The following is a 25,055-nucleotide window of genomic DNA, read 5'->3' as shown; positions in this document are numbered from 1 at the left end:
ACATCCCAATGTAGGCTGAGCCCTGGGCAAGCCATGCCACTGTGGCCTGAACGGACAGAGCTCACAATGAAATCTCGAAGTCAGGCCCACCTGTGGCACCTGTGTTCCAGGACGGAGCAGGTGATGCCTTTCTTGGGAGCAAAGGGGACTGGGGTGGGGAGAGGTGGGGCGGGCAGGGGGCGATGACCCAGGGCTTAGAGGATATCCTCCACTCACCTCTGCCTGGCTGGCTCTTCCACACTCGGCCACATCTGCCATCTTGCTCAGGCCATATGGGAGATATTTGGGGCACCACATTCTGCCAGAAAACCTCTCCTCTGCCCCTCTCATCTGCCCTGCCTGCAGGCAGCTGAAGAAGATCCCCTTGTGAGTCCCACAATGGGCTGAGGCCCAGCACAGAGTCAAAGTGGAGCACGGGCTTATGCCAACAGTTACAAAGAACACATTTGCCCTTTGGTTGGGTTCCAACATCTCTTTAACATCAGAGATCAGAACTCAGGGAAAGACAACAGTATCCTATGGCTCCCCAAAGACCGAGCGCCAGATGAGACTGATGGACTATTGTCTGGAGACAAATTGAGTCATTTCCCCAGCAGCATGGCACCAGTGCAGAAAGCCAGCCGCGTGCCACAGCTGGCTTACCTGGCAAACCAGGGCTCAGGTACCTGGGGCCCATGGATGTAACTGTGGGAGAGGTCACTGTGTAGGTGGGGGAACTGTTATGCACAACATACTAGCCAGAGCCAGGGCACGCAGACTGTTCCTGCCCATGGAGGTTTTGCAGAACTGGTGGGGCAATTTCCATAGTAAAAGATGCAGCTGGGGCAAGGACAGAACCATCCAGAACCATCTAGAACCATCTAGGCTACTGCATCCCAGATTGGCTTCCAGAATTCTGGGTGCAGACTATGTGCCCAGGGGTTTTCTGAGTCATAAATTTTCTCTCTGGGGAAGGACTGATAGAGAAGGGCCAGCATCTCATAATCCATGGGGTAGGCCGGGGAGAGACACATTTCCCAAAGCGCAATGCACATAAATCTGAGAGGATGCTGTGATGAGTTTAAAGGGCACCCAAAGGAGCTTTTTAATTTTATTAATTCAAAATTAAAAGTTTTGCAAAAAAAAAAAAAACATAACTGGCTCTTCAAACTTGTAATTTCACCAATATTATTCCCTGAGATAGCATTTCTCAACCTCAGCCCTACCGACATTTCAGGCAAGATAATTTTTCCTGTGGGGGTGTCTTGTGCCTCGTAGGATATTTAGCAGCCTCTCTGGTCGCTACCCACTAGATGCCAGTAGTGAACCCCCTCCAAGGTGAGATAACCAAAAATGTCTTCAGACATTGCCAAACATCCTCTGAAGGTCAAAGACACTCCTAATTGGGAATCATCAGTTTAGGGTAAGTCTACTTCTGAAAGTAAAATAAGTTAATGTCAGGGAAAATGTACTGTAGGTGACTTAGGATAAACAAACTACACAATTCACATATGGCAAATGTGGCTGAGCTGACAGCCACATCACCTCCTGACTGGCAGGAGTTTGGGAAAAAGCAGACGAGAAGATGGTCAAAGAGGAGCTAAAACTGGGTATTTATCCCCTTAAAATCCCACCACTGCTCCTTCATGCTTGCTCTGTTTTCTGGCTATCCCTGAAGTCGACTGGGCTTCCCTGGCAGCTCAGATGGTGAAGAATCTGCCTGCAATGAGGGAGACCTAGGTTCGATCCCTGGGTTGGGAAGATCCCCTGGAGAAAGGAATGGCAACCCACTCCAGTATTCTTTCTTGGAGAATTCCATGGACAGAGGAGCCTGGTGGGCTACAGTCCATGGGGTCGTAGAGTTGGACACAACCGAGCAACTAAAACTTCTGAAGCCAACTAAGTAAATGGATGTGGGGAGAGGACAAAAGAGCCCAAAGGAACCCCGAGAATCTACTTTCCTCACAACTTCTGGCCTTCCATGAAGGAAGGAGGAGTAGGGTGGGCTTGCTTCTCACTCCCCTGTGGAAGACAGTGCAGAGATGCTCGTGATGAGGGTAAAGAGTAGGAGGCAGGCGGTCCCTGGAGCTGCAGGAGTCACTGAAGAGCCTTGAGAAGTTCAGCTACGTTTGTTCGCCTATCTCACACTCTGTTAGCTGTGGGGTGCTGGCTGGGAGGCACCCTGTCTTCTCTCTTTAGTATCTGACCAATCCACAGGGCTAAGGAAATGATCAATCCAAAGATACACCTCCTTAGATTCACAGACTTAGAAAACGAACTTGCGGTTGCCAGTGGGAAGGGACAGTTAGGGAGTTTGGGATGGACATATCACACTGCTGTATTTAAAATGGATAACCAACAGGGACCTACTGTAGAGCACATGGAACTCTGCTTAATGTTATGTGGCAGCCTGGATGGGAGGGGAGTCTGGGGGAGAATGGATACATGGATCCGTATGGCCGAGTCCCTTCACTATTCACCTGAAACTATCACATTTTTGGATAACCAGCTACCCCCCAATGTAAGATAAGAAGTTTAAAAGAAAAACAAAAACAAAGATATACCTCCTGCAAGTCCCATCAGAAAGGGAAGCACTCCACTGGTTTAAAAAGCTAACACTCACAAGCACTTAGCGTGTACTGATGACTTTACAGACACCGTGCCCTGCCATCTTCATCACAGCCCTGCGGGGCTATTCCTGTGGTAACTACATTGCAGATGGGGAGACGGAGGCTGAGTGGGTCAGAGCCCCTTAAGGCCAGAAGACACAGCTCCAGGACTCCACCTGAGTCTGCTGGACTCACAGCTGCCCAGGAAAGCAGAAGAAGACAGTAAGGGCCCTCCTTACAAGATCCACTGGTCACCCGCCCCACACAGGAACGCCACTGTGATTCAGAGGCCTCAGAATGGCCCAATGCACAAGCAGATACAAGGATGCAACTAACTGCCCAAGGGAGAGAGTTCTCCAAACCCGAGGCGTGAATGAGCAGCCACCCCTCCCCGCATGACCCCTCCCTGCCTCTGCTCTCTGCGTTCACCTCCTGGTGACCACTGGGTGGAGGAAAACTCAGAAAAACAGGTCTGATTCTTCCCACGGTGCTTTCAGAACCCGGGTGCACACACAGCGTCTCAACAGGGCAGCAAGACAGCCGTTATGTGCCTGTCCCATTTTTCTGAGTCCTGGAGCCAAGAGGGTGCTGATAAACGCTCCCTGCAGAGGTGGTTCTGAGCATCAGGGCAGAGAAGGTGACAGAGACCATGGGGAGGTACTCACCTGGGTCTCCAGGGTGATCACTGGGCTTGGTTGTGGCTCCTGTGGGAAAAAAGGAGAAAATGCCTGTGAATGGGGGGGAAACGTAACCTACTACCCTGGCACCACTTTAAAACAAAGCTGTACTTCTGCAGTGCTCAAGCAACCGCACGGGGAGGGTGTCCTCATTCTGTCGCCCCCATTCCATGCGACGTTCTCCACCTCCTCCCACACCCACATGAGGAAGGATAAAACTTTTCACTAGGAGGTTGCAGGGACACCCGCAGGAGATCACGCAAGAAGATGAAGTGCAAGTGTAAAGAAAGAACAAACAAAGCCCCCTCGCAGAGCATCTCAAAGTGTGCTCAAAGCATCGACGGGAGGGAGAAGATGGGTCCGCAAGAGGATTAGAAATAAACCTGAAAGAATATAAAGTCCCGATGAGGGGCAAGGCCACCACTTTGTGTCTGATCTGGGAAAGAATAAGGGAAGGAACGAGACAGAAGGACAAGAAGGAGCTTAATTCCCGGTCTGTGGGGCACATTCCAATGGGCTGGGGAAGATTCCTTTCAGGAGGGAGAAGGCCAGAGAAAGTCCCATTCATTCACTTTCGACAAAAGCCAATTGACTGGAAATGCTCGGTGGTAAATTCTCTCGGGTCATTAAACGTGAACTCCGGGGTGGGGGCAGGGTGGGTACAGAGGAGGAAGGAACGCCTGGAGAGGAGGTAGCGGTTTTCAGCGAGTGGATTCCAAAGAAAACAGGAAACTCAGCACATAAAGGCTATTTTTGTCTCGACTACGTTGGCCCTGCACTTAATCATCTTGGATTCATGATTCTGGGAAAGTAACCTCAAGCTGCCTCTGCCTGAGAATGGGCATGATTTTAGAGCCCCAAAGGGCAAACTCAATTGGAAGCTTTATCTAAGCAGATTTTCCAAAACAGGCTTCCAGAAAGCATGCAAATTCGCCCCAGCCCCCTGCCCTCTGCTGTGAACAAGAAGGAAATGTAGATATCACGCCTTATTCGTCTTTCTGTGATGGGCTTATTTTACTTAGCACAATGTCCTCAAGGTTCACCCGTGTTGTTACAAATGGCAGGATTTCCTTCTTGTTTGAAGGCTGAATGATATTCCACTGTGTGTATATATATGGGGCTTCCCAGGTGACTCAGTGGTAAAGAATCTGCCTGCTATTGCAGGAGCCGCAGGAGACTTAGGTTTGATCCATCCCTGGGTCGGAAGATCCCCTGGAGGGGGAAATGGCAACCCATTCCAGTATTCTTGCCTGGAAAATCCCATGGACAGAGGAGACTGACAGGCTACAGTCCATGGGAGTGACCTTTGAGTGACCACAAAGAGTCGGTCACTCAGTCAGACACGACTGCGCACGCAGGCAGCACATATATATACACCATATTTTCTTTATTCACCTGTCAATGGACATACCGGTTGTTTCCATGTTTTGGCTATTAAGAATTTGGCTTCCAGGATCATGGGGGTGCAGATCTCATAGTTCCACTTTTATGAGGCAACTAAAATAAACTCTCAGAGAAGCAGAGAGTAGAAGGGTGGTTGGCAGGGGCTGGAAGGAGCGGGAAAGTGGGGAGATGCTATGTATATCGGGTATGAAGTTTCAGTCCCACTAGCCAAATAAGCTCCAGAGATCTGCTGTATGGCATAGAGCCTAGAGTTAGCAACATGGCACTGTACACTGAAAATTTCGGTCAGAGGACAGACCTCATGTTAGGTGTTCTTTCCATAATTAAAAAAGAAAGAAAGTGTAGAGAGACTGGAACATCTAAACCCCTCACCATCCTAAGTAACTGTCACTCACTTTCTTGATCACTGCTCCCCTGTGGCATCTTGATAACGATGCCTCGTTCTGATGAGGGTCAGATACCTAACCCCAGGAATGCTTTGCTTTCTGGTCTGGTCTGACCTTTCCTTCAAGACAAGGGACTCTTCTCTCCCAATTTCAGTTCTAATTCCCAGCGTCTCTTCAATGGTGCAGCTCAGAGGTTGATGCCAAGAGGACATCTCACTCTCATTTTCACACTCCACCCTGGCCCTGAACATTCCTCATCCCCAAGAAGATACTGAGGGGCGTTTTTCCCCCTCTTCCCACACTGCAGCCTTGGCCCACAAAGAAACTTGGAGAAAGACTTCCCTGATGGTCCAGCGGTTAAGAATCCACCTTGCAACGCAGGGGGATGAGGGTTCGATCCCTGCTGGGGGAACCAAGATCAACACTAGAGAGTCCATGTGCTAAAGAGCCTATATGATACAAGGAAGATCCCACGTGCCCCAACTAAGACCCAACACAGCCACACAAACAAATATTAAAACAACAACAACAACAACCTAAGAAGTCTTGTAAGAAATACTGCAACCCTCTGTCTTCAAACCCTTACCAGCTCCTTGTCAAGGGGGAAGAGGTAGCCACTACAGCGGGGGAGAACCTTCGCTGAACCACTCTTTATTCAAGTGAGGCTCATTATTTTAGCATCCTTCATAGAGCACCCCCAGCCAGCTCCTGTATCACTTGTCTGCAGAGAGAGTGAACCCTGTGCTCCCAGGCTCCAAGGGTCAGGCCAAGTACACTGTGCAGGGCCCATTCTAGTCCGGGAGGCAAGGCCATGGTCCATGTTGGGCAGCATGGGTCAGACTCACACTGTTTAATGGGAGACAGCACGCAAGTCTGTGCTTCAGCTCAAGTCAGCCTCTGTGTGTCTGTCTGTCCCTCTCTTTATTCCGATCCCAGCATCCAGATTTTGACTGGAAGATAAGAAGCTGCTTCTCAGACATTAGCTTCATTTTTTAAGGCCAGGTCCTTGCAAAGCATTGGATGGGGTGTTGGGTGCATGCCCAGATTAATTAAGCTGTACTTCACAGCGCATTTGGCTGTTGTTTGGGGCTTACGCTTCACTGCTCAGAATCCCATGGGGGAGGCGGGGGAGAGGGGAGAATGCCATCCTGAACCCCATGAACAACTTCACTGAAAAAGACTTTCCCAGGAAGCCACAGGAAACCTCTGACATCCGTGTTGACAAAACCCAGAGCCTGATCCATGGGTACAATGCTGCACCAACTATCTGGTGTTCCATGATCAGAGATCCTCTGGGGGCAGGGTCAGAGGATTAATATTCATTAAAAAGCTTCTGGAAAAACAAAAGCAAAAATGCTATCTATTTAGCATGTTAATTATTTAGCCAAGAAGACAGACAAAGTAACTCACAAACGGCCATGTCATTAACACTTAGGATTCACTGGCCAACAAACTCACTCCCCTCCCTCTGTGCACATTTGAGATATAAGACTCTGCCTACAGAGGCTCAGACCAGAGGATTCAAGGTATGACAGTATCTCTGTGAGGTTTCACTTTCAGTAACATCCTCCTTAATTGGAAAGGCTAACGAAGTGGAACTGGGTCAATGATGCTGTCTGCCTAATCCATCGCGTCTGTCTAAACTGGGACTCTTTGGTTTACAGTAGAGTAAATTCCTGTCTGTCAGAGGAAAGGCTCTCGGAGACCAATGGGGAATTCGCAACGTGCTCGGATGCTACAGTGGAGAGCTTTTAGAATCTTAATGTGGGGACCGAGAACCAGGGAACCACCTAAAGCAAGGAAAGCCCTTTCATATCATCTACTGCAATGACAAAGTGGGGAAGCCAAGTGGGGAACTGGGTAGATGGAATCAGTGGCCCTCATTTTCACCACTCCCTCGATCCACACCCTCTGGTCATGTGATCGTGAATTGCTTTGCAGAGCAAGCTTCCTCCTCCCTGAACTTGGGCTTGCCCATTAGCAGTTAAGACATCGTGGAAGCTTGAAATGTGTGTGCATGATTGAGCATGACCTCTTGTGCTTTTGCCGGTCAGCTCAGGAGAATACACCCCAGGTAGCCTGCTGGTCCAAGGGGGATTAGAGGCACTCGGGGCAGACCCAATCCAATCTGCAGCTTGAAGCTAAGTCCAGCCTCGATTAGCCAAACCCGAGCCCACCTCACTCACAGACAGAATATGTGCCTGTTGTCTCAAGCCATTTCAGGTTGACTTGTTACACAGCGCCATTGTGGTGAATATACTCTCCAAGGTAGACCTTGATAGAACTAAAATGTATTGTATACAGTCCAGCCTTGGAAACGAAAAGATACATATTCTCCCTAAGTCTGCAAATACATCCAGGAACCTGCAATAACTACAGCTAATAGCTATCATTTACTGAGACCCTACTATGTACCAGGCTCCATTCGAGATGGACCTTACACCAAGCAAAGAAACACTCACCATCAGTATTTGGTACTATCTCTGAGTCAGCCTTCAGCCCTCTTCACTAAATATACCAGTTCTTCTGAATTTGTTTCGGCGCCATTACAACATATTGGGGCTTCCCTGGTGGCTCAGATGGTAAAGAGTCCACTTGCAATGAAGGAGACCCAGGTTTGATCCCTGGGTCAGGAAGATCCCCTGGAGAAGGGACTGGCTACCCACTCCAGTATTCTTGCCTGGAGAATTCCACGGACAGAGGAGCCTGGCAGGCTACACCCAAGGGGTCACAAAGAGTCAGACACGACTAAGCGACCAACACTTTCAGCTGCACGATAACATTAAAGGGGGTCATCACTCAGAACCTCCTTGCTCTGAGAAAGACATTTCCCATTCCTTTGGTTTATTCTAAACTTTATTCCATGGGCATATCATTTGACCAAGATTCAGAATAGTCATGAATACTAGTAGTAACTTACTAAGTTACTTGTTAAGTAACAGCTAATAATTTGTTAACGTCATACCATGTTTCAGGCCGTGGCTTAACCTCTATACACACATCATTCCATTTACCCCTTGTAACACCTTTATGGTAGACTCTACTACTATTCCCATTATAGAGATGGGGGAAACTGATGACCACAGAGATTGAATAACTCGTCCAAGTTTACACAGATATTGTTGAAGCCTGGATTCAGTCCCAATGCCCTGTATTCAAGAAACCTGGGCTATTTTAGAGTAGCTCTATCAGACAATACAGTCCTACCTTAGACAAAGTAATCCTGCAACCTAGATAGTGTTTATCAAAAGGAAGAATACAGGAAGTAAAAGGTTAAGTACCACCTTAACGACTGGCATCGTTTTTGAGCATCTGTATTTTTAAAAAAGGTAGTGGACACGGTTGATAGAAATTAGCACACATGTCAAAACTAAAAACAAAATGCAGTCACTGTGCCACAGCATGAACCATGCAGAGTTAGCCAAACTCGTTCACACACGTTTACTATGCTCCAACTCAGCAGCCAGCACTCTGCCTGGCGGGCACCATGAGGGAGACAGAACTGAGTTTAAAGGGACCCTGTGCGCCCTTCTATCCCAAAGCTAACTGTATAAATGAGGCGGGAGCCTGATTACAGGTCCTGGAGAAATCAAACTTGTTTGCTCCTCAACAGTCTTGCTTGTATGACCAGGGAAACCAGGCTCAGATACTTCTGAGCCCATCAGGGCCACGGGCCTAATCTTAACAAGCAATTAAGCTTTTATAAAGAATGCAGAGAGAAGAGGAGGAATTTGTTCATTTTCATTTCAGGCTTGCATCAAACGTTTCTGGCTTTCCTGGTCATGCTGAGCCCCGGGTAAGCCTCGTTCACACACGTTTACTATGCTCCAACTCAGCAGCTAGCACTCTGCCTGGCAGGCACCATGAGGGAGACAGAACTGAGTTTAAAGGGACCCTGTGTGCCCTTCTATCCCAAAGCTAACTGTTTAAATGAGGCAGGAGCCTGATTACAAGTTGGAAGGGGCTTTCTCCTCCCTGTCTTTGATAAGACATCATATCTATATCTCATATGATATGAGATATCATAAGATAGTGCTTGTTCTTGGGCATTAAGCAAAGTCTTTGGGAAATAGGTGACAAACATGTGACTCAGGCTTCCTGAGTCAGGTCCCCCCTGAGGCCCATCAAGTCAGCAGATAGACAATGGGTCCCCAGTAAGACTCAGCACAGACACACCCAGGACGAAGCTGCAGAAGGCTGATGGCACTCGCCCAGGGAGTCCTCTGATTCGCCATAGGAGGGAGCTTCCACCATCCGGAGACTGGATCTAATCTCATCACTGTTCAATAGCAGGCACCTTGGGAAATGCAACGAGCTCTTCATGGGATCAAAAACTCAGCACCGCTGCCTGCTGGAGAAACACTCCCTGGTGAGAGCACCCAGAGGAAGCTGAGCGTGGATGCCAGGCCAGAGGCCTAACTGGATGTGGTCACTTGTACTGCAGGCTGGGCACAGGGCAAAGAAGGATCATTTGTGGGAAAAGAATACAGGTTAGGGGTCAGCCCTGGGTTCAGATCATGCACAAGCCCAGTTCTAGTCTTGCTCAGGCTGCCATAACAAAGTACCACAGGCTGAGTGGCTTACACAAGAGAAACTTATTTTCTCACAATTCTGGGAGCTAGAAGTCCAAGGTCAATGCACCAGCAGGGTTTTTTTTCTTTGAAGGCCTCTCTGCTTAGATGGCTGCCTTCTCACTGTGTACTCACATAGTCTTTTTACTCCATACAGCAGCCTCTGGGTGTCTCTGTGTGCCCAAAGTTCCTCTTCTCATAAAGATACCAGTCAGACTGGACTGTTGTTTTTGTTTAAGTCACTCAGTCGTGTCCAACTCTTTTTGTGACCCCATGAACTGTAGCCCATCAGCCTCCTGTGTCCATGAGACTTTCCAGGCAAGACTATTGGAGTGGGTTGCCATTTCCTTCTCCAGGGTATCTTCCTGGCCCAGGGATCGAACACACATCTCTGGCATTGGCAGGCAGATTCTCTACCCCTGAGCCATCTGGGAAACCCTCAGACTAGATTAGAAATCCCTTCTAAAAGCCACATTTTAACTGAATCACTTCTTTAAAGGCTTTGCTCCCAAGAACTGTGTGAGTCAGCAAATGACAACCACTTAGACTAGTGACCTCAGCCAAACCTCATAGCATCTGTGAGCTTTACTTTCTCATTTACATGATGTTAACAGGAGGGTCTATATTTCTCCTACAGAGCTACTGCAAGACAGCAAAGCATAGACTGTATTGTCTGGCAAACTCTGTAAGTGAAAACGAGCATTGGTAACAATCACACCAGCTTAACAGGTGTGAACCTGGACCGTCTCACACCAATTCAGATGCACAGTCACCTCCTGTCTTGAAAACAGGATATCATATCACAGGCTGTTGTGAACATTAACTAAAACCAGATATTTCAAGTGTTTGGTCTCTGGCTAGAAACTCAAAGATAATCGTCCCTTTGTTTTCTTCTTCCAGGCTTGTGAAGGCTAAGACATAATCCTCCACACCCAACCCTACTCGATCATAATTCTTCTGGACTGAGAATTATTGTACATAACTGGGTGCATGCATGCTTAGTCGCTCAGTCTTATCCGAATCTTGTGGCCCCATGGACTGTAGCCTGCCAGGCTCCTCTGTCCTTGAGGTTTTTCAGGCAAGAATACCGAAGTGGGTTGCCATTTCTTCCTCCAGGGGATCTTCCCAACCCAGAGATCGAACCCACGTCCCCTGTATCTCTTGCCTTGCAGGCAGATTCTTTCCCACTGAGCCATCAAAGAAGACTATTGTACCTAAGTGGACAGCAGTGAGTGGGTAAAGTTACCTACTTCATTTTGAAAGCTTACTTGTGTCAAGTGCGTGAACTCCTTGTAACCCTGGCAAGGGAAGTCTCAAACTGCCCATTTTACAGACCAGATAACTAACGCTCCAGCAAGACAATTTGCTCGAGAACATAGATTTGATAAGGGATGGGGCCAGGTCTGGTGCTCAGGTCTGTACACTGCCAGAAACTGGTCCTTTAACCAATATCCTGGTGTTTCCAATAGTGTGAACTTACTGAATCAGGCTCTCTGGGCAAGGATCCAAAGAATCTGCATTTTTATTAGACACTCTTGGGCAAGTCAGGCAGACTGAAGCCTGAGAACTCTTGTATTATATTCCGAATAGTACAAGACTAAAGGCATCCGAGGTGAGAAAGACAGCCAGTGAAAAACCAAAAATCTTGCTTAGGACTCCAACCTCTGACACCAGCTAGCCACCAAGTGTCTGATGCATGCTTGGGACTCTGGTGCTCAGGCTTTGTGCCTCCAAGAAATTTCATGATGGGTGTGTCCTGGCCTCCCCTGGGTACTCTAAGAGAATAGCACAGACTGAGTGGGTTATAAACAGCAGAAATTTATTTCTCACAGTTCTGGAGTCTATGAGTCCAAGGTCAAGGTGCTGGCAGACTTGGTGTCTGGCGAGAGCTTCCTGATTCATAGATAGCTGTCTTTTTGCTGTGACCTCACGTGGCAGAAGATTCAGGGGAGTTTTTCAGGGTCTCTTTTATAAGGGCACTAATCTCATTCATGGGGGCTCCTCCCTCATGACCTAATCACCTCCCGAAGACCCCACCTCTTAACGCCATCCCACGGGATATTAGAATTTCAACATATGAATTTTTAGAGGGACACATATATTCCATCTGGGTTTCCCTGGTGGCTCAGTAGTATAGAATCTGCCTGCAATGCAGGAGACTTGGGTTCAATCCCTGGGTTGGGAAGATCCCCTGGAGGAGGGCATGGCAACCCACCCCAGTATTCTTGCCTAGAGAATTCCATGGACAGAGGAGCCTGGCGGGCATCAGTCCATGGGGTCATAAAGAGTCAGACAGGACTTAGTGACTAAAACCACCACCATACATTCAGTCCACAGCAAGGTGCAGGGTGGTTTTGGCCCCTTCTTTTCTCCCCACGTAAATAGTGAAGGTATCCCTCTTGCCCCAGAAACCCGGTCACCACTCCCCTCCCTTCAGCACCCCCCCCGCCCCGGGGCGTGTGACCCCGTCTTAATTCTTTCTCTAGGCCTGGTCACAGCCATCAGGGTGCTCACACAATAGCGCTTTCTGTGGGATTCCACGGCGCGCTTATCTTACACGGCAGGGGCTCCCGAGATGAAGGCGGGACACGTGCCGGCCAGGCGGCTCCGGGCGATGAGGGAGGCACATGATGGACACAGAACGCCCTTGTTCTCTGAGAAAGGCTGCTCTTGGAACGTGAGCACAGGCCGGCACCACACAGACTCACCTTGTTGGAAAATGCAAAGTCACCTTCAAAGAGGACTCAGGGGAGAAAGCAGAAACCCCGTGGAGAGGGCAAGGGGCCTCTCCCTGCATCAGAGAGATGGTGACAGATGTGACTGGGCCCTGAAAACGGGGTGGAATTCCCTTGCTCTGTCTGTCTCTTTTTGGTCTTGAAAGTTCAAAAAGTTCAGAGACCTTTTAGATCTTCTTCTGCATTCCCTCCACATATTTAAGTCCAGACCTCAGGAAGGACCAACAGAACCTCAAAGAACTGCTAAATGAAGCCTGAAGCCCTTGGATCAGTAGTTGACCATCCCCATCCTGGAAAGAGAGGAGAAACCACAGATGCATGGAAACTCGGCAATGGCTTTAGTGTTTCTCAGCTCCGCGTGTGTATCTCTGAGCGCAAACAGTCACTAAAAATCTAAACCATTATACAGAACACTTCGTGCTGCGTGGGCCTCCGGAGGTTTTGTAATCCTTTACAAAGTGCACAGAACTACAATTCTTGGAACTACGCTTTGAATACACCTGCCTGAGGCCCTGGATGCGCTTTTCTGCCAGAAAGTATGGCTTCTAGCTGTATGGCTGCTGCCTGGCTACTGCACACAACTGTCACCTCCCCCTTATTCATGCAGTGATCCTGGGTCACGTGGCTGATCAATACTGACGATAATCAGAAAAGCAGCCCAACACTGGGCTCACAGTGAAGCAAGACATTATAATAAATGGGCTGTAAGAACTCTCATTAAAAACTCACAACAGCTCAGATTATTCATAGGTATTATTAGTACTAACAGCTCCATTTTACAGGACGGTATAACCGAGGCTCAAAGGCACTCATTAGTAAATCGCAGAGACAAGGTTTGGATCAGGACAGCCCAACTCCTGAGGGTTTCCCTGGTGAGTCAGATGTAAACAATCTGCCTGCAATGCAGGAAACCCAGGTTCAATCCCTGGGTCAGGAAGATCCCTTGGAGGAAGGCAAGGCAACTACTCCAGTATTCTTGCAGGGAGAACTACATGGATAGAGGAGCCCAGAAGCTACAGGCCACAGCGTCACAAAGAGTCGACCACAACTGAGCGACTAACACACACACACACACACACACACACATACAGCCCAAGCCCTGAGGCTGCACTTTTGACCACTAGACTATGCTGTTTCCCAGGGGTACGACCACACTGTAAATCAGAATCACTTAACCACGGTTCATGGTTCTGTGAGTTGTTGGCACTAGGAAGCCTTATGGAGCAGGGAACTGGATCACATCGTATTAGGAAATACCAGATTGTCCCATTTGGTTGCTCTGGATCTTTGGCTAATTACGTAACCTTTAAGAATACTAATCACAACAAGAACAAGAGTAATAACTCTCTCAGTGGTTACTGTAAAGACTGACAGAGATGGAGTATCAGAACCTCGCTCAGCCCTGGTGGCAAGTAGGCAAGCCACAAATGTTAGTTCCTCTTGGAGGACAATTACTGTCACTTTATGGGATGTGTTTTTCACAGCTTGAAGGCATTTCAGACCAGAAACGAGACATGCCTGCAGCATGCCAAGAAAAAACTGAGCAACGTAACCTCCACCCAACACAGCCAGACAAGATGCGCTGGTAGACCATCCGGGCTTGCAGTCCTTCTGAAGCTGGTCACCGGACTCTGCTGGGATGCAAGTCTTCCTAAGCTCAGAATACAAGCTGCATCTCCAGCCTAGCCCAATAATTAGCTTTTCCCAGGCACAGGCCAGGCAACACATACCAATTTGACACCCATCTGCTGTGGTCACCAAGATGGCAGATGGCCCAAGTGGAAACAATGTGTCCTGGAGACACTGTCCAGAGACACAACACTCTGTTCTATAGCTTCTGGGACTGCGAGGTAGGTTTTCTGTTCCACAAAGATCTAGTTTAAAGATTTGAGCCCAAGAATCCAAAACTGTGAATACCAGAAAGACACTGAAGAGATACGGGGAAGGTGAGCAGCAGCTTCCCTATGGGATGTCCAAGGTGGATATTACCAGGCAATTACTTGGCCTCAAATTCTTAGCACGGCTTGTGAACAGACACTATTGGTACATTCCTATTTTCCAGTGAGATGAAATGCATTTCCTGCCCTGACCTAGATCAAACCCATCATTTTCTGTTATGGCATATGAGACCCGGGGCTTCCCAGGTGGCTCAGTGGTAAAGAACCCATATGCCAAGCAGGAGACCCAGGTTCGATCCCTGGGTCGGGAAGATAGCCTGGAGAAGGAAATGGGAACTCACTCCAGGCATTCTTGCCTGGAGAATTCTATGGACAGAGGAGCCTGGCAGGCTACAGTCCATGGGGTTGCAAAGAGTTGGACATGACTTAGTGATTAAAGAGCAACAGCAGCATATGCAATCCAGAATGGGAAGTAGTTTCCTAAGGGCACACACCATTTAGAGCAAAACCCAGCCTAGAATCCAAGTTTCTTGATACAAAATCCTGGGTTCATCCTTTTTTTGCCAAAATCAGTGTTTATGTGAGTCCTTCCCACACTCCTTTTCTTCATTTCCTCTTCTTCAGATCCTCACCAGAGCCTCTAGCCAGGATAACTTTTGTCCAAAAGACAGCATATCCCAGCTCTGGAGAAACTATGATTCAGCAGTGCTGCAAGTCTGGAATGTCTCCAAGAGGCCACACACAGAACTGCTGATTCAAGCCACGGGGGGATTGGATCCCAGGATGCGGGCACACGGCAACGGAGCGGAGAGCTTCACAGCGGATGCAGGGGGCGTATCCCCAGCTCTTGGCTGTGCCTGGGAGCGGGGGAGCCTCCTTCCTAGGCTAGAAGAGAGATGGTCGGCAAGTGGATCTGCAGGAGACACGTGGGCAGAGGCCTGGTACAAAGAGAGTCAGAGTCATGGTCTTGAGGGTTCAAAGGGCTGGGTCCCGGGGAGACTCAGTGCTCCTTCCTGCCTCCCTGGCTTTCTCCTGCATGTCTTAATGCTGATGAGGGTGCTGAGGATGAAGGTGACTGAGCCAACAGACAATGGCCATTACGACAGCTTTCATTTAAGTCCTTATGAAACACTCTGTTCATTTCTGTGCATTTCAGTAAATGCTCATTCCATCCTCCTGGGGCAGCTACTACAAGATGGCCATAAAGTCTGGAAACATAGATGATTTTATTTTTTTCTCGTCTCACTGGGCAGTGCTTTTGATGACATTATTTGTATATTCGCCTGTTTCTAGACTATGGATCTCCTACAGTATTCTTAATTTATAGAGGAGGAAACAGAATCTCAGAAAGACTTGCCCAAAAAGCAGGGCCAGGCTCATTTAACCTTCATATCTCTTAAGAAGTTAACCAAAGTGTGCAGAGGTGGTATGGTTTGACATGCATAGTGCACAATACTTTTTTTTTTTTTTTTAAGCCAGTTGCCAACATTTAAAAAGTGGGTGATTTCACCATACCCAGATTTCTGGCTTTTCTTAAATGTCAGAAGATCTGGCCAAATGGGGATGTGGGCTGGCATGGCTACAGCTGGAGCTGAGTAGCTGCCACCTACTTAAGATGGGCACACATCCTCCTCTTGGCCACAGCCCCCCCCCCCCCCACCTGCAGGGCTGGGGAGTTTGTGACCTTCCATCTCTTTTTAAAAATATCTATGTATTTACTAGGCTACATCATTGCTGTATGGGGGAATCATCATTGTGTCATGCGTGATCTCTTGTTGAGACATTCAGATTCTCCAGTTGTGGCTCAGCAGTTGAGGTGCACAGGCTTAGTTGCCTCATGGCATGTGGGATCTTAGTTCCCCGACTAAAGGTTGAACCCACATCTCCTGCATTGTAAGGCAGATTTTTAACCACTGGACCACCAGGGAAGTCCCCCTGATCTCCCATCTCTCAATGACCATATTTTACTGCTCTTCACAAGGGATAGTACCATTCTACCCGCCAGATGATTTGTTTAATCAACATGATTCCACGGTCAGCCCTAGTCCCAAGGAAGAAAAGTTCAGGATGCTGGGACTTGAGGGAAGAAAGAAAAGCTCTAATAAAGCACAGGGAAACGGAGCACTGCAGTTCACTCAATGACAAGCCTCTACCTGGGGCCCAATGGTCCTGACTTTCAGGGGGCGGGGCAGGCGGCAGCACTGGGCATCAGGCTGGGGGTTGCCCGGTGGGAAGGCTTCGGTGAAGAGCGTGGCACAGGAAGAGGTTGTTAGCGCCCACTGTTCTCTTGCTTCCTGCACTTCCACCGAGTGCAGCTGCCTGTGAACTGGCTGTTTGTTCCCAGCTCTCCCGGAAGGAAGCGCTCTCATCACCCACGACGACAGAGTTGGCCCAAGGAGCCGAGAACGTGTGCGGGGGCTGCGAGCCCGACTCTCCTCCTGTACAGGGCAGTCCCAAAGCTGCTGAGACAGGAAAAGGGGAAAGAAAGCGCAGCCCGGGAGAAAGCATTGTGAAGGGCTCACGGACAAAGCCCCAGCTGGGGAAAAGGGAGGAGGGGGAGGCCAGAGGAAGGGGGTCCTGCCGGGCCCACCGAGTCTGTACAATGAGCTCCTTTCACCAGTGAATAGAGTTCTCTCCTCGACTCGGTCTCAATGGCTTTGTTTCTGAAACAACCCATTCTCCACCCAGAAAGCCAAACTCGCCAGACCCTGTGCCAAGGTCAGGCAAGAGCCTGAGATCCTCAAGCAAGCTGATAATCAGCCCCCAGGAGACGACCACGGTGCCCAGGGCGGCTCGGCTGACCCACGTCTACAATGATCCCCTTTGATTTCTAGGCTTTCCTGCCCAGGAGGGCGGGGGCAGGGGACCCAGACTCACACGCGTGACGTTTGGCATAACTGTAGGATCTATTCAGGATAGTAAGTGTTCTTTTCCCACGAACTTCATTGAGACATCTGTGCAAACAGAGGGGGCAGGAGGGGGCAGGATGAGAAAGGATGAGCCCGGAGAAGCAGGATGCAAGTTCAAGTCTTCCGTCTCAAATTGACCAAATCCATAAGGCGGTGGGGCTCATCGCTGACCACCCAGCAGCAGTGTCTGTTTTACAGGCTCCTTGAGAACAGCATCTTGGAGAGTTTCCTGCCCACAGAGCAAACAGCAAAGTGGGGCCTACAGGCAGTAATCGCCTCAGATGGGTTTTGTTCAGCCCGTGCCACGTTTCCAAAAGAAAAATGCTACATGTGAGGGCAACACTTACAGTTCAGGAGGTTTCATGCAAAACTACAAAGCTCTGTCATTTCTTGGAAAATGAGGAGACCTGGAAACAGGAATCCATCAATTTCATAAGGCCCTGGCTGCTGATCTAGGAAAAGGCTGTCTCTCTTAGATGGGGCATGTGCCCGCCCTCCAGCTAAGGACACATGCCTGACCCCCTCACTAGGGCCCCATGTAGCTACTGTGGGCACTGGGGTTTGTAGCCTCTTGTATATCAAGTCCCAGAGCTCTCAGCAGAGGCCCTGGGATGGGAGAGAAGGCTGGGATATGGACTTGTCGTAGAGCAAACTTGGCTATAAAATTCAATTGGCTACAAAATCCAAAACTGGACTCAAGAAATGTATACAAACATACAACCAGGAACACGTGGTCGGGAGCAGAGTCCACAAGTTTTGGGGGTGGTTCTCTGCTCTCCTTCTTCCCTGCTATTTGAACAACTCTTTTAGCTGCTGCTGCTGCTGCTAAGTCACTTCAGTCGTGTCTGACTCTGAGTGACCCCATAGATGGCAGCCCACCACGCTCCTCCGTCCCTGGGATTCTCCAGGCAAGAACACTGGAGTGGGTTGCCATTTCCTTCTCCAATGCATGAAGGTGAAAAGTGAAAGCGAAGTACCTCAGTCCTGTCCAACTCTGAGCGACCCCGTGGACTGCAGCCTACCAGGCTCCTCCATCCATGGGATTTTCCAGGCAAGAGTACTGGAGTGGGGTGCCATCGCCTTCTCTGTCTTTTAGCTACTGGTCCCATTTTCCAAGATGATCTTCTTTGTGCTTATATTTACCAAAATTCTGGGCCTGCCACACAGAGAGCACTGGGCAAATTCTTGTTGAACCAAAATCAACCGAAGCTCAAGCAATGTTGGGATGGACCCTAAGAGAACCATGCTCAGAATGCAGCTCACTTAACAGTTGCAGGATGTTTTCCCAACTGCAAGTCAAGACAAGTCCCTTGGGAATGGAAGACTGAACAGAAGTAGATGCACTCAACCTACTGGTTGGCTGATGTCTGAGAAGAGGAAGCAGAGAGGGTCAACTTTATAGGCAACGCCCAACTTTATAGGCGACACAGCATATTTGAGATTCATGCTATGTAGCATGAGGTCTGTTGGGAAGACATGACGTGCTGACATGGTAAAATGAAAGTAAGTTGCCAATGTATCCAAGGACCAAAAGTTCATGAGAGTAGCTTCCAGAGTCCAGGCAGGTGCAGTATAGTCTCTTTCAGCTCTTCTAGGTCTAAAAAGGCAGACTGAGGTTTACTGCCTTGGCTTCTGTTGTATGTAGCTGAGACTATTTTCCAGCTTTGCATATGAGTGTGTGTGTGTGTGTGCGAGTGTGTGTGTGTGTGCATATATGTGTGTGAACATAGGCAACCATTTGAGAACATTCACAGGCATACATATGTGGTATTTCCTACCCAAAGCCTTGCTAAAAAGCTACAGTGGGATCTGTGGATTTCGTTTGCTTAGCATCCCTCATTTTGGGGGATTTCCCTGAGTGACCCCACTCCTGGTTCTAATTTCAAGTGGACGCTGGGGGCAGGGAAGCAGCAACAGGAGAGATTCCACTGAGCAGACTTTTATTTCAGGACTGTGACATGAACGAGAAAGAATAAAAGCATGCAGAATTTCCCTTCTGCACTTTGCATTTAGTTATAATTATTCATGCAAGAGCATCTTTAAACACCAAATGGGGGAAATATTACAGTTGTTCTGATTTCACACACTAACTGTGTTTACATGCTAACAGCATTTCTCAGGGACAATTATCTTATTACTAGTGCACTAATCTTTTCAATCTTTTCAACACAGTTTACAGCTGCCGACTTCAAAAATTAAGGCTAATTAAGACCCTGCTTTCAGCAGGTAGGGTAAACTACTCACACATTTTAACTGATTCAAAGAAAAACAGCTTCAGGAGAGGGCATGAAGGAAGGGCGGGCAGAGTGTCAAAGGTACAGAGAAGAAATTATATAGCTTCCACTGATTTGAGCACCAACGTTCTCCCAACGCTAATATTCCAGAATCCACTAGACAAGTTCCATCAATGGAAAGGCCTGGATATCAGGACCAAGGACAGCTGGTCTGTCCCGCGCAAGGAGAAAGTGGGTATTTTGCATTCAATTATCTACTTCCAATCATCATACCCTTCCACATGCTTCAGCAGAGCACACAGACTCTTACGTCAGATGACCTCTGCCCAGATGCTGGGTCCGTCAATTGCTCTGTTCCACCTTGAACAAGTTACTCACTTTCTTGGTTCCTCAGTTTCCTCATATGTGAAATAGGGATATTAATAATGCCTACCTGCCAGGCCCGTTGTCAGGAGTAATTGAATCAACACCTGTAAAGCACTCAATTTTAAATGGATAACCAACAAGGATCTACTGTAGAGCGCAAGGAACTCTGCTCAATGTTATGTAGCGACTTGGATGGGGGGCTGTTGTTTGGGGGAAAATGGATACATGTATCTGTATGGCTGAGTCCCTTTGCTGTTCATCTGAAACTATCACATTGTTAATTGGCTATACCCAAAACAAAATAAACAGTTTTTTAAAAATGTCTAAAGCACATTGATAATGTCTGGTTCATAATAATCACCCAATAACTATTTCTTTTACAAAGCGCGAGTTCTATCATAAAGCTGTAACACACTTAAACATCTGTTTTCTAACGCCTTCTTGACCTCATGCATACTCACCGCATTACGAGCCATTTGAGAACTGCTAATATGTAATCGCAGCTATATTTATTGTGTCTGTTAGCAATACCTTCTCCAATTACTTGCTCTGCTATCTCGTTAGCTGCCATATAAAACCAGCACCTTGGATCATCCATCATTATTTTTTGTTTTGTTTTGTTTTAAATCACAGAGAAGGCCTGTTGCGTGGAGCCTGGATTTACGGTCCGGCTCCTGGAGCCCAAGTGCATTTCAGGCATCCCCAGCTGTGGCCTCTGCGGAGCCGTTAATGAGTTTCTCACGGTGCCTGGACCACTAAGTGTCACCCAGCACCTGCCGTGGGCCCACTTGTCCGATGAATCTTTCTGAATTCACACTAACCCTGTGAGTAGGTGATGCTGAGTAGGTTGCACCGATCCCATTTACAGATGAGGAGACTGAGGCTTTAAACAACTCTTCTATGATGACACAGCTTGCCAATAAAACAAAGTCATCATGTGGTGCAAACAACTAACATTCTCTCCTTTCAATATTTTCCTAAGTTACATTTCTCAAGACAGTTACTGCTACTAGCAGTAGAACTAACGGTGGCATCAACCACCAGCCAACACACGCAAGGTGCCAGGCATTCTCCTAAGCCACTGTATGCATTAACTCACTCAATCCTCACAACTACCCCATAAGGGTGGGGCTGGTACTAGCCCCCATTTTACAGATGAGGGGACTGGGCTCAGAGAAGCTATGCAACATGCCCAAAGTCACACTGTGGCAAAGTGTTGGAGTCAGAATTAGACCAAATCCGGGAATTCTGGCTCCAGACCCCTTGTTCCTGGGCACTCTGATCTATAGTTTCTCAGGCGTACATGCGTGCTGTCGTGTCAGTCGTGTCTGACTATGTGCAACTCTATGGACTATAGCCCACCAGGCTCCCCTGTCCATGGGATTCTCCAAGCGAGAATACTGGAGTGGGTTGCCATGCCCTTCTCCAGGGGATCTTCTCAAAGCAAGGATAGAATCCATGCCTCTTACATCTCCTGCATCGGCAGGCAGGTTCTTTACCACTAGAGCCACCTAGGGAGCCCCCATAGCTTCTCATTATGGTTGTAAAATTCAACAACTGTCACCTTGTCGATAAATACATAAAGAAACAGAGTAGGGATTGATTGAGTCAATTATCATTTATCAAACAACTGATGACCACATCGGTGGTTTAGTTAAGTTTGTGATAAGCGCTGCCAAAGAAGATGATGTAGGAAGGCCACAAAACGGAGGAACTTCAACCAGGGTGGGGGACAGGAAGATTCTTTTAGGAAGTGAAACTTAAACTGGGCTTCAGAGAAAGAGCAGCTGGTCTGAGATGGGAGAAAGGATAAGCATTTTAGGCAGAGGGAACAGCATTAACAAAGGCTCTGCGGTAGGAAAGAACACATATCCTTTTTTTTTGCCTTTTGAACTTTTTATTTTGTATTGGGGTATAGCTGATTAACAATGTTGTGATAGTTTCAGATGATCAGCAAAGAGACTCAGCCATAAATATACATGTTTCCATTCTCCCCCAAACTCCCCTCCCATCCAGGCTGCCACATAACATTGAGCAGAGTCCTATTTGCTGTACAATACATCCTTGTTGGCTATTCATTTTAAATATAGCAGTGTGTATGTGCCCATCCCAAAGTCCCTACCTATCCCTCCCCACTGGCAACCTAAGTTTGTTCTATAACTCTGAGAACCCATAACTTTTAAGAAACGAAGAAAGGAGGTCTGAGCTTAGAATGGGTGGGGTGGGGGGAGGGTGGCAGGCAACAAGGGGAGGAAGCCTGGTGTAGCGCCCGGGTGGCGGGGTCTCCCAGGAAGGGGTCTGGGTCTCAGGAGTCACTGACAAGGTTAGTGTGGAGTGACGTGTGTCTTCGTTAGAAACCTGCTTCAGTGCTACCCTCCAGATCATATCTACTTGGCTTTCCATATTGGATCCACAGGTGCTTCTGAAAACCAACTCAGTGAACCGATACGCTGAAGATTCAAGATGAGTTTCAAGTCATTTCTATTTCCCATTTTTAGCGATCATAACACAGCCCACAGTTTAAGCCACAGGTGGCTAGGACCTACTAACTTTGCAAGTTAATCAATTCTCATTATTGCTATAGACAATGAAGAAAGTGGTGTCACTTTGTCACAGTATACAGAATATCTTTCTTCTTTCTACAACAAAGAAAGACAAAAGAAATCGATCTAGGTTATACAAATGTCAATTTGCAACTTGGAGTTCTGTGGCTTAGGAAAATGCCAGAGGCATTTACAGGCTAAAAGAAATGAATAGCAAAAACATCCCCCCAACATATACACAAATCCAAGCTGTACATACTAATTCCTGGGGCTTCCCTGGTGGCTCAGACAGTAAAGAATCCACCTGCCAGGCGGGAGACCTGGGTTTGATCCCTGGGTTGCAAAGACCCTCTGGAGAAGGGAATGGCTACCCGCTCCAGTATGCTGGCCTGGAGAATTCGATGGGCAGAGGAGCCTGGTGGGCTACAGTCCATGGGGTCGCAAAGAGTCAGACACGACTGAACAACTTTCACTTTTCTATTTCCTAACATCCTCTATGTGCCCTGTGCTCTGGCTTATTTCAACCTTGTAACTAACATGGTCACCATCCCAGTTTACCTGGGTATTCAATACTCAAATCATGAAAGTCTCAAACTAGGATAAATTGGTTGCTCAATCCACAATAACCACAGGTATTAATATAAGGAAAACACAGGCTCAGAGAGGTAAAGACAGTTACTAACATCACACAGCAGGTAATGAGTGGGGCCAAGGCTTAAATCCGGTGTGCAAGACAGCCAGCATGCTCTATCTCCTGAGGAAGGACTTTGAAAACCATTCAGTTGGCTCATTGTTCCCTCACCACATCCTTTAAGATCCCACTGACACACACATCCTAATCAAGAAAGCTGAACAACCATGCCTTCTGTGGCATGGAAGCTAAGATTACAGCAATCAATCCACTCTCCATACCTCCCTTTCGAAAGATAACCAGAATGATCAGGAAGTCCTCAAAGCCCAGACATGACTTACTTTCTACTTTTGGCTTGGCCAAGTGATGACTGAAAGCTTTGAGCATTTGAACACTCATGCTGGAACCGCCTCACCTAGAAAAGGGAGGCTGAACCTGCAGTTCTGAATCAGCCTGCTGGGGTGCAGATCAAGGAAAAGAAATTCCTGACCTTGACCAAGTTCTAGAAGCAAAGAGCTACAAAGAATCCAGAGATGGTTATCTCCAGCTGTGGTCATTGTACAGACAGAAATACTGAGGCTTAGAAGAACAAAGATGACGGTCAGACGTCTTGCATTGTTCTTGTTCTCCTTTGTCTTCTTCTCCACAGTTGAATTAGGGCAGGTCAAACACATCTACTCAACTGTTCGGAGTTTTCACCCCTCTAGGTATGGCATACAACTGGTATTCTATAAATGTTCAGTGAATGCTCAGCATTTAGTAGACACACTATTCTGGGACAATATGTCTGAGTGTGTGTGTGTGTGTGTGTGTGTGTGTGTGTATGAAAGAGACAGACAGAGACACTGCAGTCCCCATACCAAATGGGTGTTCACTTGCTCGAAGATGTTATTATTATTTTTACTAAAAATTCATTTTATTATAACCACCTTGTAAACAATATGTGATTTTGATTATGTCTACTAGATTTGTTCTAAGAGGCCAGGCCCTTGCAGGAAATTCTGATGGAAATATCCGTCTGCCAGATAACTGGTAATGGCCATTTTCCAAAAGATGACCCTCTAAATACATGCCTGTGTAATTTAACCTAAAATCTTCATTAATATTCTATCGAAGATGTCACCTTCTAATTGAAGTATTTTTTCAGAAGACAACGCTAAAACCTTGCTTTCCTTTCGATAAAAGTAAGGACTGCTCTTTATTAAGCATCTATTAGGTGCCAGGTACACGATGGGCCTTCACTCCTTTGGGTTCTCACTTTCATGATGACACTCTAAGGAGATATCCCCAGTTCACAGCTGAGAAAACTGAGGCTAAAAGACAACAAAATAATCGCTCCAGTGTCGCAGAGCTAGGAAGAGGCTGACTGAACCAGAGTTTTACTCTGAAGTCCCAGCTCTTTATACAAGTTCCTATCAACCTCAGATTAAAGCCCATTCCACCCTCTACTTTCTCCTCAGTATTCTTCCATGTAAAGAACACCCCAAGGAACTTAATTTGTACCAAAAGGATATGATACAAGGAACTGGAAAACCTCTGTCCTATCTCAGCTCTATTACAACCACTTTGCAATCGTTGGAACATGACAAAGTCACTGAGTCTCAACTGCTTCACCTGTTAAGTGGCTGCAGTTCTCAACCGCCCCTCAGGACTGTTGCCAGCCACCGAAGTGAGTACAGCTAAAAGCGCATCTTCTTCTCTCCCAGAACTGTCAGAGGCCACATCCTCCATGTCAGTCTTCACGATCTTTCAAACGCTCCCCGGGCAAGCAGCCCAATCCACCATGCCTGCTCCAAGGAGTTACCTCCTAAAATAAACTGTGCTCACTTCAGTCAGCTCACCATAAAGGCTAAATATAGAAGGAAACACTCCAGAGTTCCCATCTGGCAGCCTCTTCTCCAAAATTCAGCCCAAACAGCTTATTTTTACCATAATCTCAGCATCTGACAGGCAGCTTTAAATCAGAAAGGCCGGCTGAGAGACGGAAACCCCCTGTGGGTTAGCACAGTCTGTCCCGGCAGTGATGCCCCAGGGCTTCTGAGCAAACTATTACCGCAAGAAAATGAGACCTTATCCCATGGAGAGCGCTGGAGTGAAATCAGACTGGGTACGG

General features: G+C 47.6%; 1 protein-coding gene across 1 annotated transcript in view; it reads right to left on the bottom strand.

Annotated features, from left to right (window-relative positions):
- The window catches only part of XYLT1 (xylosyltransferase 1), a 350,486-nt gene that overhangs the window by 245,002 nt on the left and 80,429 nt on the right, over positions 1 to 25,055 (bottom strand). Inside the window, exon 2 of the mRNA XM_019987119.2 lies at positions 3,254 to 3,292. Coding sequence (XP_019842678.2) covers positions 3,254 to 3,292 — 39 coding nt within the window. The remainder of the gene's footprint in view (positions 1 to 3,253; positions 3,293 to 25,055) is intronic.

This window comes from Bos indicus, chromosome 25 (assembly GCF_029378745.1).
Source record: "Bos indicus isolate NIAB-ARS_2022 breed Sahiwal x Tharparkar chromosome 25, NIAB-ARS_B.indTharparkar_mat_pri_1.0, whole genome shotgun sequence".
NCBI lineage: Eukaryota > Metazoa > Chordata > Mammalia > Artiodactyla > Bovidae > Bos > Bos indicus.
This window is presented reverse-complemented; position numbering and strand designations above follow the sequence as displayed.